Source organism: Ascaphus truei, chromosome 16 (assembly GCF_040206685.1).
Source record: "Ascaphus truei isolate aAscTru1 chromosome 16, aAscTru1.hap1, whole genome shotgun sequence".
In the NCBI taxonomy this organism is placed as follows: domain Eukaryota; kingdom Metazoa; phylum Chordata; class Amphibia; order Anura; family Ascaphidae; genus Ascaphus; species Ascaphus truei.
This window is the reverse complement of record NC_134498.1, coordinates 48,270,895-48,289,750: the sequence shown is the minus strand read 5'-3', so window position 1 is coordinate 48,289,750 and position 18,856 is coordinate 48,270,895. Positions and strand designations below refer to the sequence as shown.

The 18,856-nt window shown below is 42.6% G+C and overlaps 1 protein-coding gene across 3 annotated transcripts in view; it reads right to left on the bottom strand.

The window, feature by feature from the left end:
* Window positions 1-338: 338 nt before the first annotated feature.
* Window positions 339-18,856, bottom strand: part of ATRX (ATRX chromatin remodeler) — a 76,668-nt gene continuing 58,150 nt past the window's right edge. For all 3 annotated transcript variants that reach the window (XM_075573496.1, XM_075573497.1, XM_075573498.1), the window contains 6 exons: window positions 17,647-17,841; window positions 8,799-8,948; window positions 7,675-7,800; window positions 7,141-7,236; window positions 6,930-7,058; window positions 339-5,055 (listed from right to left, as the gene is read on the bottom strand). In XM_075573496.1, the coding sequence (XP_075429611.1) occupies window positions 4,780-5,055; window positions 6,930-7,058; window positions 7,141-7,236; window positions 7,675-7,800; window positions 8,799-8,948; window positions 17,647-17,841 (972 nt within the window). In that variant the 3' untranslated portion in view covers window positions 339-4,779. The remainder of the gene's footprint in view (window positions 5,056-6,929; window positions 7,059-7,140; window positions 7,237-7,674; window positions 7,801-8,798; window positions 8,949-17,646; window positions 17,842-18,856) is intronic.

Genomic DNA, 18,856 nt, shown 5'->3' with positions numbered 1-18,856 from the left:
ATACGTGCATAACTGATGGAAATAACGCATTTGTAACAGGCTCTATAGTCTCCCCGCATGCGCACAGCTTCGGTATAGGTAGGGAGCCCGGTATTGCTGTTCAGGACATGCTGACAGGCGCATGCGCGAGCTGCCGTTTGCCTATTGGGCGATATGTACTTACTCGCGAGTGTACTTACAGTGTGCCCTTAAACTGGGGTATGTCTGTACGCCTGTCAGACATCACAGCAAAGAGGGTCATTCTTTCAATAAACCCATTTCAACACAACATTTCATGCAACTGGCAGGTTAACATTGGCTTCAATTAACGCAGTGTAAAGGTAGTACAGAGGCCAGGAAACGGTTTTGGTCACTTTATTAAATGAGATATTAAATATATTTTTTTTTAAACTACTAAACAGCACTTTGAATGGTGAAAACACAGAGTATATTTTCCATACTTGAATGCTTGCTCTCTTTAAAAACAACCAGTCCTTCAATATATTACAAAAAATAAAAATAAAACAGCCTTGTGGGAAGTGACTTTTTTCTACAGTACTTCAGATATTGAATACAGAATTGAGAAGCAGAAAAACAAAAGGCAAATCTCCACAGCTGTATGATTTCAGCAGCCAAAGCTGGTTAGATGAACCAAAACTACTATACAACGGAGACGTACATGTACAATATCACAAATACGGAGCAAAAAACGCTTTACATCCAAAGTAATAAACATTACAAAATGTGGAGAATTTAGCAAGCAAAATTGTAGTACAGGCAACATTGTTTAAATTGTCCTTAAAGTCATTGCAACTAGTTTAAAACACCTAAAACAAGTGGAAAGAAAAGCCTTTTTCCATATCTTGCCAACGTAATAGTCTGTTAAAGCTTGATGGTATACCTTACGCCAGGTGAGCTTGACCCCAGTCCTCTTTCGCCTCCGCACCCTCCCCCCCTGAACAGGTCAGGTGTTCAGGATATCCCAGCTTCAGCACAGGTGGTTCAGTCAGCGGCTCACCAAGCCTCGGATTGAGCAACGTGTGCTGAAGCTGGGATATCCTGAAAACCTGACCTGTTGGGGGAGGCTGGAGGACTGGAGTTGAGCCCCTTGCTTTGCGCACAGAGTATGCAGCTAAAATATCAAGTGGGTTTATGCGAAGTGGTCCATGTTGCATCTTCAGTTTGTGAATCTTCTAGCAATCCCATCGTCCACGGGTCTCGTTAGTAAGGTGTTCTTGCAGAGTTAGTAAGATTATCTTGGGCCTTTTAGTAAACAGTTACTCCTTCAAAAGGGATTATTTTACCATCCTTGTGCTAAAGAGCAACAGTTTGACTTGTACATTTATTGTAAGTCACGAGTAAAAAATAAAATGAAATACATCATATTACAAGACAGGTAAAGCATTTAGAAAGTAATCAAGTTTCGTTTTTGTACATTTTAATTAAAAACTTGTCTGCTATATAAAAAAAAAAAAACACAACTCAAATTTTAACAATTCAAATGTAATTCAATTCCATATCGGACATGAGTCGCTACTCAACTTCGATACTCAAACTTACGGGAGAGGAAACCTTCAAAGGATTAGAGATTGGAAAACAGCTTGTCAAGAAACTCTGCAATGTATGGAAACTTAATGTCACCCAGCAGGTCATACTCAGTCTCTGGGAGACTAAACATTAAACACAGATACCCAGCAAGCTCCAAGGAACCCCCAAAATTACTATATTTATGCTTTTTGTCTGAATTACAAAAGGGTGTTCATTTCATGATGGGACAGAGGTGCAAAATGGGGCCAAGGAACTATTCTCCACCATACTACATCAGCCGTATTCCACACCGCACCATGTACTAGGAAAGCCTTTGCCATAATGAGCTTTACTACACACATCCCTTTTACCTGGAAACCCGAAAACTGTGTGCAAACCTTCACATTATTAAAGCTTGTTCTTATTCCCCTATATAACCCTCCCATCATAGAAAGCATTTTAGGGAACTATTCCTGTTTTTTTTTTGTTTTTTTTAATGGAGTTATAGGACTTTTGGACCGGCACCGCACAAAATCAAGTAGGCAGACCTGGGATCTATTTCCTAGGACACACCAGGTATCTCAAGCTAGTGACCAAGCACGGACCAAAGCATTGAACAGCTCTGTGGGGCAGACATTTAAATTTTTGGTTCTTAATTTACACGAGCCCAGACTTGTTTTCATACATCCATTGCTTCTGCGTTCTCTCCCTTATCCGATTAAAGTCTCGATGCTGAAACTATCAAAGTAATTCACAACAGAACGGTCTCCCTAAATTGGGAGTAAATCTTTTAGAAACCACACTCAAAGGGATGCAAAGGCTAATTTAAACAAGGACTGTAATCCAAAGGAAAGCTTTTTAGTAACAGGAATATTAATACAAAAGTGTAGCTGTAAGAACTATACAAGCAGAGATTGTTTCACAATCCTGGCTGAACTGAAAGTCAAAGCATTTCTCCTCATTCCAATAATGAGCATTATAAATCATCGAAGGTTCGGCTTGTTTTCCATTATAGCTAAAATAAAAGGGGCGTTGGCTTCATTATAACACAAAATATCAGATGTGTGCCTGGTACTAAAGGCAGCACTTTAATTGGTGAATACATAGTGATAACACAAACAAAAATGGGAGGGGAGAAACCCCTCCTCCCCCCCAAGGGGTCTTCTGTAATGCAAATTAAGGCTATGTACATGGTTCAGAAAACTGCACATCTCCACATCAATCTATTAGAGCAGTAGTATTTGGGACTGTTGCATTCCATTCTGTGTCTGCAGTGTTTCATAAACTGGGTAGCTTCCTCCCTGCCATTCACAAGACAACTGCTTACTTCCTTCAGTTAAAATCAGGGCCTAGCCACTGCTGTCCTGTTCCCTGGGAAAGGAGGGAACGGCAGAGAAATCCAGAAATTGAGGAATCAATTCTACGGAAGGACTCGACTGTCCCATAAAAAAAAAAACATGATAAGATGCCAAAGCAAACAATCAACGATGGCTGTATAGCGTTCTTCAGGGCAACAGAACGACAGTCACTGCATATAAATGATGAACTTCGCATTCCCCAAAATAAAAGTATGTTGAATTTTTTTAATGAAACTTAACAGGAGGGGCTTGCAACTAAAGATTTATGTGAACCTCCAGATCTGTAGGGGGCTAAAGTAGGTTTCAGGTAAGGCTACGCATTTTCCACCCGAAACTAACCCTACTTAAAACCGCCTTTGTGAAACCAATTTTTCAAACATATCAATCTTTAGGTCTAGAGCAGGGGTAGGCAAGAGCCACCAACAGATCATGTTTAGGGATATCCCTGCTTCAGCACAGGTGGCTCAGTCAAGACTGAGCCACCTGTGCGGAAGCAGGGATATCCTGAAAACGTGACCTGTTGGTGGCCCTTGAGGACTGGAGTTGCCCGCCCCTGGTCTAAGTTCTAAGGAATAAGGCCTAGCTCGAGCACTCCAAGTCCCAACTGAGCACACTGGTTTCCATCTCCAGGTAAACTAGATACCAAATGTTCATGTATTCCAGGTTCCATATTGCTCCGGCAGCAAGTAGCAAACCGGACTACAAAGTCTGGCCCAGGACGCTGCTTAAGCAAACTATTGTAGATACTGGAATGTGTTGCTTAAAGCAGAAGTGATGTCTTACATTTATTTCTTTATCATACTTTTAATGAGGACAGATGAGGGGTGGTAACGGGAAACACTTCTGTCTGTAAAAATAAGCATGACATATGAAAAATCAGGAAATAAACATGAGGAATGGAGAAAAACTATATTTACAAAACATACAGAGAAGCTAATGCAACATCGGGAAGCTTACAATGATATACAAGGACACGGTTAATGAAATCTCAATTACTAGAGAAGAACTTTCGTGGATTGCCCATTTCCAGACATAGTTTCAAGAGTATTTTAAATGTAGAAATTTCTATCGGCTTTCCTGCTTCCATTAAATAAATGTAAAGACAACAGAGCTCTCTACATAGATTCCGCTAAAGAGTCGTGGCCAAGACCTCCGCACACATGGAAATATGCCGGTAACGGGTTAAGGAGAATGTACTTCTTGAAATCCATACATGTTCAGCTCAATATTTTTAAACCCTACAGTAGTGCAGCCGGGTTACTCTGTAGTTACCGTGAGGCGCCAGAGGCAGAGTTGAGGGATAATGTTATGTTGGGAAAAGGTGAATATCAATCCTTTATGGATTTGAGGGCAGTGGTAATAATAAACAGGAGGGACATGGGTTCTAGTGACGAGGACGGCTTTCACACACGTAAAGCGCAGATTAATTCACAACACTTTTGCTACTGGAAGCCTCTGGAACACCGGCTCCCATCACACGGGAAAGGTTAACCTTAGAGCAGAGCCTGCATACCGACACTTCATCGATACGTTCAGCTGCATATACAGTGCACTGGCTAGTGATGAAAATACATCTCTTGCATAAAGTAAAGCCCGTGGTCATGGTGGTGTCCTGAATTTTACGCCAGTTTGAGTAGCTGGTATGATTACGGAAGGCCTGTTTTCACTGAAAACATGTCTCTCTTCTGCACTCGGGGCATAAGAAGATTCTGTATAGCATCACTGACACTTGGACATAAAACAAAATCAAAGAATTAAACACTGAAAGCTCGTACAGAATACAGTTTGGCATTCTAAAGGGGACAAAATAATTCATATTTTTTTTTTTTTTTACAGTCGAGTTCTGTTAAGCCATTGATTCCTACAAAAAAAAAAGCTGGGATTTTAACGATCCTTGTAAGGTTTTAGTGCAAAATCACATTTTTTTCCCTTGGGAAGGTCCTGGATTTTTGCCTCTCATGGCCTGTGAAGCTCGTTGCAACTGCGCCTGCATTCCTGCTTGGTACATTCCTCTCAGGTCGATCTGTGGATAGTTTGATGGGTTCATCATCATATTTGGGTTCTTAGGCATCATCATGCGGCTAAGCGCGGCTTGCTGCTGAAACGCCATTTGTTGTTGCTGCTGCTGCTGCTGATTGAACTGCTGCTGTAACCTGCGGCTCATGAGTATCCTTTGTACACAACTGATTAACTGCAGAGAAAGAAGATTCTTTAGATGTGCTGTATGTAGGCGCCAACGCCAAGTTAACAATTTGTCCCCCTTATCCCCCACAACAATAACATACTTGAATAGGTTTTCAGGAACGTACCCAAAAAGCATACAATCTAATTTTGGTCCGAGGCACAGGGGGATAGAAGGTCACAAGTAGACGCTGGGAGTTTAACAGTGTTCATGCACTTCATGGGGCAGAGTACTCGTCCCTACGCTTCTCCCCAAGTAGCATGGAAAGGAGCAGCTCCATACATTAAGCTTTTTATCATACTTTTAAGTTTAGCCCCAAAAACTAAATATCACAACAAATATCACTGAACGTACAATAAATATTTTTACGGTCCCAAAGTCATTCAAGTGATCAAAAATCTAAGAATGCCGCTACGATTTGCATATTTGAGCCCTAACAAATGTAATTTTACAATCAATGCTTCTACAGGTAGAAAAGGCATTAGGAAATCTCACAAGGAAGTGTCGTACTAGGCTGAAATTGAAAGTTGAATTCGTAAATAACTATATATTAGAACAATGAAGCATTAAGGTCCCCCTCAGCACCCCTGTCTGCGTGTAAGACAGAAGCACAGGCCCTGCAGCAAGGCGGAAGCAGAGAGAAATTACAAAGTCGCCTAAGGTAATTCAAAACAAAGGGACATGGTGCGTTAGTCTCAAATGTCCAGTGGGAGGGAAAATAAATACTTTCTGCTCTGAAATCCATTTGAAAGGGACACCCCAGCAGCTGGAAAAGCCATTAAACGGATCACCATCACTAATAGCCTGGTGTACAGCGGACAATTACGGTAAGCACCCAGTCTTACATCGGTCGTCAGGGACACACAGTTATGTCCTGTTCATGAATTAGCGGTTGTAATGCAAGCCGCACACGCATGCTAGCTGTTCTGCAACCACTCGTTACAGTGTGAAAAAGAATTCACACATTTGTCACGGTGATTTCATTTGGAGGGTTTTTCCGACGTGGCTGGGGCTAATTCCGCAGACATGATCGGGGAACGCCGACAAACAGCAAGGGGAAACAAAACCTAATGGAGTGGAACAATGTGAAGCAGGAATGCCGCTGATCTGGCCAGAGTTGTGCAAATGCCAGTACATTCCTCCCAAATGTGTACCCCAAATAACTTGGATCCTGGTGGCTGGAATCATTTTTAATTGAGTGGAGCCTGTAGCTGGAAATAACTGTGCAGGAAACACTTGCATGAGAAATTCAAAGGGATTCCGCAGGAAGGATAATGTTGTATTTCTTTGGTATGGGTTCAACTGCAAACTTTGCCAAAGCTTCTAAACCATAACCCGGTCAGTGGCAGAAGGGACAGCAATTCAGTGCATTGTTGCCGAGGGGTTAAAATGCAAGAATGATTATTTCAGGACACCTTTTAAATCCCAACTATTGCAATCAGTGTGCTTCGTAATCGCTCACGGGCGGTTCTATCGGATTTCTATGCAGTTTAGGTAAAAAATAGAATACATCCATCCTAGGATGTTCATTATTCAAATAGCTGTACTCTGTCATTTAGAACGCCTACAGACTGCGTGTATGAACCATGCATCATCTCACAAGGCAAAGGTATAGAATAGCCATTGAGTAAACCCTTCACAGGAAGGCGAGTGGTGATATTGGGACAAAGTGAACGGACTGGTCAGTAAAGGACACAAAATTGAAGCATAGCCAACTTCGAGCCACCACTGGTACGTGGGGAAAGTCTTTGAGAAACATGCAAATGACCATTACTGCCGTTTACACTAAAATATTGCCCTTAAAACATCAACCAACATTGAGCGTTGAACATGGAAATAGGATGCTCTGATAAAAATCCGTGTAATATAGATAAAATAGTTACCATCTGCTGCTTCGTCAGGACATCATTGTAGATGGATTCCCGTCGTTTGATTTCCAGCTCCTGGCTGGACTGTCTGCTTAGGGAAAGAGACTGAACTTGGGCCTCCGACAAGGTCGGGGTTTCATTCCACTGGGGGGGGGGAAATTAGAAGAGATCAGTGGGGTGCAGTACGTTGATGCGCAGAGAGAAATCTCACGTCCAAACTACGTACCACCATTGCGATGATCTCTTCCAGCGGCTGAATTCGAGCAGATGCTATGTTATTCGTAGCTTCAACAACTTTCTCTCTCCCTTGGTTAATAAGGTCCTTAAGAGATTGCAGAATAATATGGGTTCATATTAGATAGTGAAGCTGTGTGAACCCTTTCGCTGATTGGACACTCCTCAGGGGAGAGGATAGAATGTTAGCTCACTAAACAATGTCCTAGGACAACTTCGTTTTTGCATTAAACAAACAGAGGTGTGGATACATTTTCCCCTAGAGCTGTAACTGGATTTCTATGGCTACTGTGTTGTAATTTCATTGTGATACGCTTTCATAACCAACTAATGCGGCTTTCTCCAAAGCCACTTGTAACATTTCAATTCACGCTCAGGGCCTTCCAATTACATCTCATTCCTAGAACATGGAGAACTGTCGTCATTTGGTTGCTGGGTCATTCTTAAAGAAGCATGTTACATGTAATCCCACACGTGCAGTGTCATACGTCACATCCAAAAGGCCATTTGGATTTAAATTACTTACCTCCAGTTGTTGATTAGTCAGTGAAGACAACGCTCCCAAGTTTAATGGCATATAAGGAGATTGGGAATTGAAATTGATTTGTGAGTAATTGGCCACAGCTGCCAAGTTCAAACGACTGGTCAAGCCCTGGAGGACACAAAAAAATAAATAAAGCGGCATGCTTTTAATATGCAAAGATCTTATAATATTAGCACTGGTAATGCTACAATAAAGAACATAGAACAAACTATGTGAAGAAACAAAACATTAAACAAGGAAACGCCTTGCGGCAAAAGATGGATTCATGTAACCGGTTTGTCCTTTGTTCCATTGCGTTTATTAACAGCATTCACCAAAGAGAACCTAGCTACTTATGTACAGAATAAAATGATGGTGATAACAAGTCATGGTATTCCAGATGAAGCTCTCCATTAACCCCTTCACATCCATGGGATGAGTAACACGGTTTTGCTCTGGCACTGACACGGTTAATGGAACACTTGGCTCCCACTTTAGATCTGCTGCAACTAAAATAATATTCTGCAACAACCAATCAAAGCAGCTTCCAAGGGCCTCTACCCATGGGTGGACAATGCCAGTCCTCAAGGGCCACCAAGAGGTCAGGCTTCCAATGCCCTGCCACGCCAAGCAATGGCTTAAAGGGGTTAAGTGGCTGAAAAGCTGGCTACGTACAAACCCCCAAAACACGGATTTCTAAATGTTGTACAGTAGACTTTGGAAACATTGGCCTGATGTTCCCATGCTACCAAGCAGGAAACGTAGGAGGAGGACAGCAGCGATATCGGGGAAACACCAGGCACGAGAACTTCATCCCAACATGTTTAATGGCAAAGACATAAGCTTAAGTCACAAAACATCAGAATTTATTAGAACCCTCGTGTGTGCGGTACTATTGTGTGAAACACCACTGCAGGAGTTTACACACCATCACACAGTACACAATTTAGGAATGAAGTGAAAAAAGTAATCTTTAGAACCACTGCGGGTATTATATGGAAGACTTTGCAAGGGAGGAAATCTTTATCTACTACCCACTGCGCTGGAACATACGCTAATGCCTAATAAATACAGAACAAGGACACTTGTTACGCGTGGCCCGCTCTGCCCTGGTTGCGCAGCCGTACCTTCTTTTCGGCTTCATATTCGGCCCATGCAGTCTTCCTCTCCTCTTCGGTCAGCTCTTCCTCCTGTTTATGGTCCAGCAGAGAATCGTGCTCATGGTAAGTCACGATTTGCTCCTTCTGAATCTGCAGCAACTCTGCAAGAACAGTGTCCTGAGAAGGGGAGAGAGAGGGAGAGAGAGAGGGAGAGAGGGAGAGGGAGAGAGAGGGAGAGGGAGAGGGGGAGGGAGAGGGAGAGGGAGAGAAGGGTGTCAAGGCTCCGCAATGGAATGTTTTCTACTTGATAAATTACAATTCACTAATTTAACAGACTTGCACATTAAATGTATGTATATCTTTATTTATATAGCGTCATTAATGTACATAGCACGTCACAGCAGTAATACACGTGACAATCATAAATAACAAATACAAAACACAATGGGAGGAAGCGCTTCAGACATTAAAGTAACATTTAGGAAAAGGAGTCACTGACCCGAAAAGCTTACAATCTAAATCGGTAAGTAGGAAGAACATACAGAGACAGTAGGAGGTCGTTCAGGTACATGCGTCTGTAGGGGGCCATGGTCAATGTATGAGGTGTATAGTATCAGCCACTGGGTAACTCGTATGCTTCGTTAGGGTGTGTTTTAAGATGGGTCTTAAAGGTGGATAGAGAGGGTGCTAGTCGGGTATTGAGGGGAAGGGCATTCCAGAGGTTTGGGGCAGTCAGTGAGAAAGGTTTAAGGCGGGAGAGGGCTTTAGACACAAAGGGGGTAGAAAGAAGACATCCTTGTGCGGAACACAAGAGTCGGGATGGTGCATAGCGAGAAATTAGGGCCGAGATGTAAGGAGGGGCAGAAGAGTGTAAAGCTTTAAAAGTGAGGAGAATCGAGTGTGTGATGCGGGATTTTATTATTCCGTATAAATGCCTGATCGTGACCGTCTGAACCGTGTGTGGTTATATTTTTTTAGCCACACAAGTGTGCTGGATTTAGGCAAGCCAGATACTGCAGGATGAAGCTGCACGGAGGGGTTTTGTCAATCAATATAAACTTCCTTGACAACCGTTTGGCCACATTTAATGCCATGGGAGTTTGCAGCACTCCTGGAGTTATATCCCACCAGGTAAATGTGTTCCGGGCTGTATGGTGGCTGGGAGAAGATTACAATAAAACGAACAAATGAACTTGCAGTCACTCAGCCTTGTATAATGCAGATGCTAGGGTCCTGCAACCAAAGCGCTACAAAAACAAATTGGATCAGCACTCTCAAAATTAGAGAAAATTATTCTCGGGGGGAGGGGTGTTTGGCCTCATCTTCTGGGGAGACCAAAAAGAAAAGACGGGAGTATCATTTTCTCTTTATCTTTTGACTGCTGATCCAATGTTTCTCTGGGATATGGCAAAATAAGAATAATTTGCCCCACAAAACAAAATGCCAGTGTATCAGCATCAATTATAAAGCTTTAGTGCAGAGAATTATAACTTCTTATTGGCCACTTGATCTCGTGTGGAGGACGCAGCCATAATAATTACTTTGTCCATTCCTTCAAATCGTTAGGACTACTGGCACTAATTATCAAAATATATGAACCAATATATGCAACAGGCAGTGGGTTCATTTAAGGTAAAAAGCCAGACGGATTGCTCAATGCCATTACGTGAATGTGATTCAGAGTTCTGTTCCAAACAAACCATTTCTCAAGGGTGGTATATGCATATAGGAGCATCTGCAATGAAGACTGTTCACACCAAGTCACACAAAAGTGTAGTTTCAGGCCTAATTTGAGAACAAATATCTTCCGGAGTATGCAACGCAATACAGAGTAAAGTGCGAAGTCTGAACCATTGTGCAACGCGTAGCCGCACGAGGGTTAACAGCCTGCAGAATCGCGCGTGTATATAGTGACCAACGCGCCCTAGAACACATTGGGTACTGTGTGATAATCTATTTTATAAACCCGCCAGACATTGGAATAATGCGATCTGACAGATTTTAGGAACATTTCTACAATATATTTGTGACTTTAAAAGAGCTGTGTTAAAATAAAGCAACTTTAAGATTGTGAAAACGTAAGTTTATAAATAAAAAAAAGGAGTGATACTGCGTACCACATAATAGCTTCCTACCCCCGTAGCTAATATTTCTGTAATATAACCCTAAAAACATTACATTTCAGAGCATTTACTGTAAAGAGAAATCTGCTTCTGCTCCGGTTTGAATTGCAGAAAGATATAGTACACACATCAAGAAACTCAAATTAAAACTGGAATAAGCCTAATCAGCTTCTCTGATCTGTCTTACACAACTAACTTGGCAAAATTACACACACCCGTGTATAAAGCTAATGTTTCAAAGCTACATTTTTATTACATTTTTGGGATTGGTGATCAGCTGCCAACTCACAATTATAAAACCTGTCAAAGTTATCTGCTAGCACGATGGCGGGTGCCAGCCCGAGGACCCATATCTGTTAACTCCTTTCCTTCCAGAAGAGTGGGCCATATAGAAACTTGTTTATTGCTTAGCCAGAGGTGGCCAACTCCAGTCCTCAAGAGCTACAAACAGGTCAGTTTTCAGGATCTTCTAGCATCAGCAGCTCCGTGTTCAACTGAACCACTTGTGCTGAAGCAGGGATATCCTGAAAACAACCCGTTTGTGGCCCTTGAGGACTGGAGTTGGCCACCTCTGGCTAAGGGCCATCATGGGAATTGGGAGATCAACAAAACAAAAGGTGTTCGCGTGCCTTAGTGAAATAAAGCATTAAAGCCCGTTCTTTACGTAAATAAAAGCATAGCCCTTACTTTTTAGAAATACAAGAGAGACAAGGGGATAAGTACAGTGGTCACCTTGGTACATTGCAATTTCATACAGGTAATGAACTTGGTATCATGTGGTTGGGGGGGAGGGGTAGAGGGGTGGGTTGGTCTGAACTCTGACTCCTCCAGAAACCACCCATCACGGTCCTCACGTCAACCCGGGCTCACTGCGGCAAGGGTCCTGTCCCCCCTTCAGTAATCAGCCATGGCCCCCATATTGCTGAAATTGCCCATATTGCTGAAAGTGTGTGAGTATTTCCCCCTAAGGCGGTGATTCGTTCCATGGATAGCACATACTAAACCTTGCACTTGAGAACGTTAATATCGGGCACGGTCTGTTGTCTCCAGACGCCCGCCATCGGACACCTCGTTGCCAGGAGGATCTGGTTTGCCAGTTTCACAGAGTTCGACTGATAAAATGTATACACTTCAACAGAAAACCAAGATGGGGAAAATGCGCGCCTCAGAGGCAAATCTGGAAAGGTTTCCTCTTGTTGCCCAGACAACATATCAACATCCCTATATGCGATCATCTGGATTTATTACAGGAAAGTATCAGTGGCTATTTTCCTTCTTTATCAGTTGAAAAATACGACTGGATTAGAAATCCGTTCATAGAACTACCATACTGTGCCGGACAGTTCACCCCCGAGACAGAAGTCGAGTTGACAGATATTTGAAATGATTGTGAACATTGAAGTTACAACACTTTCAACGACTTGGATAGGCATCAAAACTGAATATCCCAATATTGCAGAGAAGGCTCCCAGGGTGCTGCTGCAGTTTGACAACATAGATGTGCCAACTTGGATTTTCAGCACTTCAAAAATAAGGAGAGAGGGCGACTTCTTTGTCAAAGAAGAAAGGAGTGTGCTTATCCATAATTCATCCAAGAACCAAAGAAATAGGCACAAACCATAAATCTCCAGTTTCACACTGAATCTTAATTGATCAAGTTGTATTGTTCTAGCTTGTAACACTACAGGTCCGTTCCACAAGACATTCACGTCATCGGCCGTCTCCCTTCCAAGGAGGTACAACGCGGTGTTGACGTCTTGGGTACAAGGGAGTTTTCATGCCTTCTATTAATGCAATAATAAAGTACCTGCAGCTCTCAAACAGCTGTGACACCAACAGTGGTCAAACACAAAGCAATGTAATGTAAAGGGCAGGTACACTCTTATTTTTGTATCTGTCTAGGGAGACCCTTATACCTGCATACACCACTCTTTTTGCTCATATATGCAATAGTAGTAGTGCGGATTGACTAGATTCTGTGTATTAATGTAATGTTTCACAAGTCACTTCGCTTGACTGTCATGAGCCAAAACATTACCACCAGAGCAAATTTCTGGGAGATGAAAATGGCAGGCCTGAAGTGTGTGCATGCATACACTGTGGGAGGGAGAGAGGGTTGGGGTTCCCTAGAATGTCATAATATAATTTTAGGGTTCCTCGACCAAAAACAAGGCTGAAAACCTCTGCTCTTTATTAACCCCCCTATGTCTCACTATAAGTCCTATTATTCATGCTTTTTATTTCTGGGTGTAACATGCACACGCACACATTGTATGTGTGTACACATTTGTAAGTAGGACACTTTCACTTTAGGGTCTCTCGTGCATTGTAGATCAACTCTAAAAAGTATAAAGCTGAAGGAATGTAGGATTAGATCACCTGTTGCCATTATTAACGTAGTATATTTTATGCAGAAAAACATTATCCCCAACAAAAAAAGTCCACGGATATTTTAGAGCCCGCTCACACTAATCCTGGGGCCATGGGTACTGGAGCACCTGTTGGTATTAATACCAGTTTTAGACAGCATTAACCACAGACCGAGGAATGCCTGACGTTTGGCTTTGAAGAAATGTGTTAATAAATTGCAAATAGGAATAAGTGTGAAAAAACCAGACTACTCTGTATAAAGACAATGATTGACAAAGCTGCCTTTTTACAAAGATCTTTGCCCTACTACTGACGTACACAGATGCTGCCAGGTTTATCTTTAAAATGATCAGCTGTACAAAATATCACCTGCGCTGAAAAGCCTGGATACCATAGTCTGCTGAAGGGGTAAGACAGTGCTCAAACCCCATCTAGTGTCACATTACCACCTCGGTCACAGCACTTGGAACCACTTCAGATGCAGTCTTGGGCTGGTTACAAATTTAAACACTGGTTTAAACACTGGTGTGCATTTTCTATTCAAAAAAAGAAGCTTAGCACTTGGTATTAGTCAAACTATTTCTTTCAGAAAAATACTTGTCAGAATTACATAATTCAAGGGGCTTTAATTCATGCTGTCAGTATGGGAATCCAGTAGTTACCTGCCTCAATGAGCACACAATATGGTCAATATTTATTCTTTAAAGCAGCAGTTCAAGCAATATCATACATGTGTGATTTTTTTTAAAATAAATCAGTTCTGTTCTATGAGAAAATACTTGTAGCATTTAAAATAATAATTTAAAAAAACTGAATGTTTTAAAGACATTTTTTATGTTTCTAATATAGGAAGCCTTTCCAAAGTGACAGCCCCCTTCTGATAGGCTCTGGCTCTTGAGCCCCACCCTCTCTCCAGCAGTGAACCAATTGTATCTAGTAACTGCCCAGTCAATCATATTCTAGGAACTACATTGCCCACAATGCTGTGCAAGAACGGAATTAAGTAACCCTGAGCAAGCAATTACAGGAGAACGGATCGATCTGCAGCTTCGCTAATCACGTGTCAGTGTGCAGATTATATTGATGCACATATTGAATGGGGAAAATATATACTGTATATATAAATAAATTTAAAAAAAACAACGTTAACGGAAGCTTTAATTATTCAAAAGGGGCTTCCAGTCGAAATTTGCTCCAATATGATCAAACATTGCAAGAACAGAAGCTTGTGACAGCCATAAATGGGATGGGTTGTTGGAAAGCAAACACATTCACTTCAAACCATGAATGAACAACAAAAGACTGACCAGATTCTCACAAGTATAACAAAATAACGGTCTGTAAAATATGGTGTGCGCTGCTTACGGCGCACTATACTGTAATTATACTGTAATTGTGAAGCACTTTGAGTTTCATTGGGGTTGGCATACAATCTTATTCAACTAAAAAAAAGCTGTGTTTAAGGGTAACACCTACCCACGACACGTACACCAAACAGGTAATTTATCCACCAAAAATATTAAGAGATCAGCAATAAAATTGCTACAATTTAAGCTCCGTGAAATAATCAATGCCAACAACACATTTTCCGGCCAGTCCCTGGCTTCATGAACCAAGTTTCCTATCTCCGGAACTTGCCGGGCAGCAGCTGTGCCCAGCAAGCTTACAACTATCATATTGTTGTGTTAGAAGCTAATTAAACACGCGTTTACTCGTAAAGGATTCCCACATTTCCCTCCAAGAAATTTTTAAAAAATGTGAACGGTTTTATGGTTAAAACCAGACACTTTCGTAACGGTTTTTCTGCAACATAACATTTTCTTTTTCCTATTTAATTTCGTGCCCTACAAGTAAATGTTTTGTTGTGCTCTGTGTAAAAATGCAAATATGTATAATGAGTAACGATGAGCATTAAGTAGACACTTTCCTAAAGGACTATTTCTTGAAAACATAAGCAAATTATGTTTTGCAATTAATACATGTTGGGCACATTTTAAATATATATTTTTTTACCACATACACACGGCGCGTCATAAATGCATTGCCGCCGTCGCATGCGCTTATAGTAATCACGACGTGACATCTTGTCATCACCATTTGATTTTTCCAGCTCCCGCAGCCTGACGTCGCCGGCACTATAAGCGTAGCCTTAAGCAAATTACAAAAATAAATAAGAAGCCTCAGTCTAGGCAACTCCATTGCACAAGGGCCACCAACAGGTTAGGTTTTCAGGATATCCCTGCTTCAGCAAAGGTGCTTCAATAAGTGGCTCAGTCTGACAGCCACCTGTGCTGAAGCAGGGATATCCTGAAAATCTGACCTGTTGGTCACCCTTGAGGACTGGAGTTGCCCACCCTGGTCTAGGCGCTTCAGCTCGTGCTCTGGAATGCAGGTCTGTCCAAACGGTGCTCTCTCCTCTTTAAAACAAGTTTGCTGTAGAAGCTTCAAACTGCCCTAAACCTCTCGTGACAGCTGAGAGTTCTTGGTTGGTGGTCTTTTCCAAATGCATATCACTGAGAGGGGTGGGGGTGGGCAGCAACATTACAGCAAAGAAAAACAAAGGGGGAAAAAGTAAAGGAAAAAAACCCTATTGTTTACTTTATCAAACCTTATCCTACTAGTCTAAATATGATCTCCGAAGTTAAGACGTCACATCAATCTCTCGTTGAAAGGGGACATGTTCCCACTCAGAGGGAAAGGCCATTATTCTGCTGTACAAGTCATCTAATATTCAAGTCAAGCTTCAGTTCACACTGGGTTCTCTGGCATTCTTTGTCTGTGGGAAAGATCTGCGCTGGATAAGTGTGTATGCATGAAAGGCGGGAGGGGTAATAGGAGAGGGTAGAGCGGGTTACCTTTCAAAGAATCTCTCAAGTGAATAGGAAAGAATGACTTATGCAGAGCAGACATCTAGCAGTCCCTCCTGCTCCGGCAGAACGTATAATTCGGCAGGTTTTGCTGCTCACCCCCTACCCACATTTTACTGACCTGAGAAAGTGGTTCGTATCTGTTTTAGTGCACGAGGAATCACCTAGTAACGTCTGAGGAAAGATCACGAGGAAGAACGCTCGAGCTGTCCCAATAAACAAAGTTACCAAAACCCTGAACTATTGCGTCTCCTTTCCATGAGCCGAGAGGGTTACAGCCCCACGGCCTATACCCGGTCTCTGGTGATATGCCCGTCAAACAAAATGCTATATTCACATAAATAAAGTAGTTTAAGAAGTGATGCCGATACACACAACATTATATAACACTGGGCACAACAACTTGCAATCTAACGCCCGTTACTTCAAAATAAAACGTATAGAAACGATGCGTATATCTGTTGCAGGTGTTTATCTCCTGCGGTGCAGCGTGTCACAGGCCGCCTCTGCCACGCAACAGTTGCCATTTGCAGGAGGTGCTCAGAGCTATATGTGGCACAATTATGGAAAGTTCTCATTCTGCCAAACCTAAAAAAAACATTTACCTGGTGTATTTATTATAGTGCAGAATGAACTTCCACCCTGCCCCCCCACCAGCCGTGTAAGGTGAAAGATACACCCGCCCTTGAACGCGTGTGTTGTTCATCAGATAGATATTATTAGGTCAGTGGTGATCAACCTTTTTGGGGCACTGGAAGATTTAAAAAAATGTTGTGGCTTCCCCATTCATCAGACTGCATACACTCGCGCTCTCCATACACTCGCGCTCTCCATACACTCGCGCTCTCCATATACCCAACTGCACGCTCTCCACACGAGCACACACACTCGCTCTCCATACACCCAACCGCACGCTCTCCACACACACGCTCGCTCTCCACACCCACCCTACCCCATACACCTTATCGCAGAGCACAATAACTTTCCCCTTCCCCCAGCACACATCTCTTCTCTATCACACTCCACATTCAGAGGGGAGGCTGGGAGCCACTTTTCCTGTGACAGGACAGCGATTAGAGGCGGATCTCAGGCTCTCCATCTGCAGACAGGGCAGGACGCGCCAGTTGTGCAGCTGATAGTCTCCCCCGGGGGCTGCGGCCCCCTGGTTGAGACACCCTGTATTAGGTTGTTAGGCTGATAAAGTGAAAGCAGTTTGCAGCCCGCAGCACTGCACAACAGATTAAAGGGGAATTATCCTGAAAACCTGCCCCGTGAGCACCTTGATTACTACAATTCCTATGGGCACAGTCCCATCACCTGCCATTTACCAGACAATGCCCAAGGTGCTAGGAGACCGTATTAGTCGTTGTCGTCCCCCCGGTGGTCATTGCAAAAACCCCAATAAACATGACTCCAGCACATGGGAAATCCAGAAGCAAAGAAAAAAGGACAGAGGCCAAGAAGGTTTCTGAAACAGAACCCGGTCCCGTGGGAGGACATCACCGCACCCCTTACCTTTGGCAACACGGGCGTTTCCCTTTTCTTCTTTTTTTCGGAATTGGGGTCGTCCAACATGTCCGGCTCAAAGGCGTAAAGCTCGGTCAGCTCATTCATGGTGAAGTGACGCTCTATCTGCTGCTGGTCAACGACCCTAAAGGACAGCGACTGCTTGGTGACCTGCCGGTCATAGATCTTCTCTTCCATGGTACCCTGCAGAAGCAGAAACACACTTTGTACTAGATGTAACCCTCCTGGTTTTACCCTATAAGATGGCACGGTCATTGACGCACCGTGGCGAGATTACACCATTAGATGGGCACATGGAACAAGCATTTAACTCCTTTTCCATTTACCTAATCTTCAGGGTTCAAATGATCAGTAACAAAATCAGAGAACCTTCTATACTCTAATTTCACGAAGCCGTGCCTTAGTAAATTGGTCCTATTGTACTAAATGTTAATACAGAATCTCGTACAGATGTTTGTTTAGGATAAAGATTGTATATATAGGTTGGACAGTGTCCAATTTTCCCTTATTTTATCGTTGACTTTTTTAATTCTGTTTTCCATACATTTCACCAAGACAAAAATACCAGTTTACAGTGGCTACAATATTCCTTTTCATTTAACCAGTAAATAATATATTCAAATTACCTAAACTTTAGACAAAAACAAAAACTTAAATTAAATCAGCCAGTGCTGCCAATCGATTTGTTCTCCTGTGATTGATCAGCAAAGATCCGGCTTCCCAGAGTTCACTAAAATGGCCGCCTTTCAGTTTCAATCAATCCTTCAGTGTAACTCAGCAGCTACAATGTATTCTTATATTACTAAGGTAACATTATCTATTGTTGCAGTTTGCTGCTCAAACTGCTGGGAATATTGGCAACAAATTATCAAACAGGAGTGTTGCAAATATCTTGCACTGCTTGGGAGGTGGGCTAAAACCTGCTATAGAAATCAAAGGCTGCTCAGTGTATAAAAACAACTCATTAAAAAGGAGTTGAATGGGGGGGCGCCCGCATGACAGCGCAGATTCACATGTGCTAGGGAAGCTCCGTGCACTCCGCCGTCAAACTTAACTATAAACCCCTGATAGTCTGTTTTCTTCGGCCCACAGCAGCCAGGGCAGCTTGCGGGGATGCCCCCTAAGGCCGCGCTTATAGTGCTGGCGACGTCACTTGTCGCCACCAGCGAAAGTTGCAATTTGATTTTTAGCGACAAGG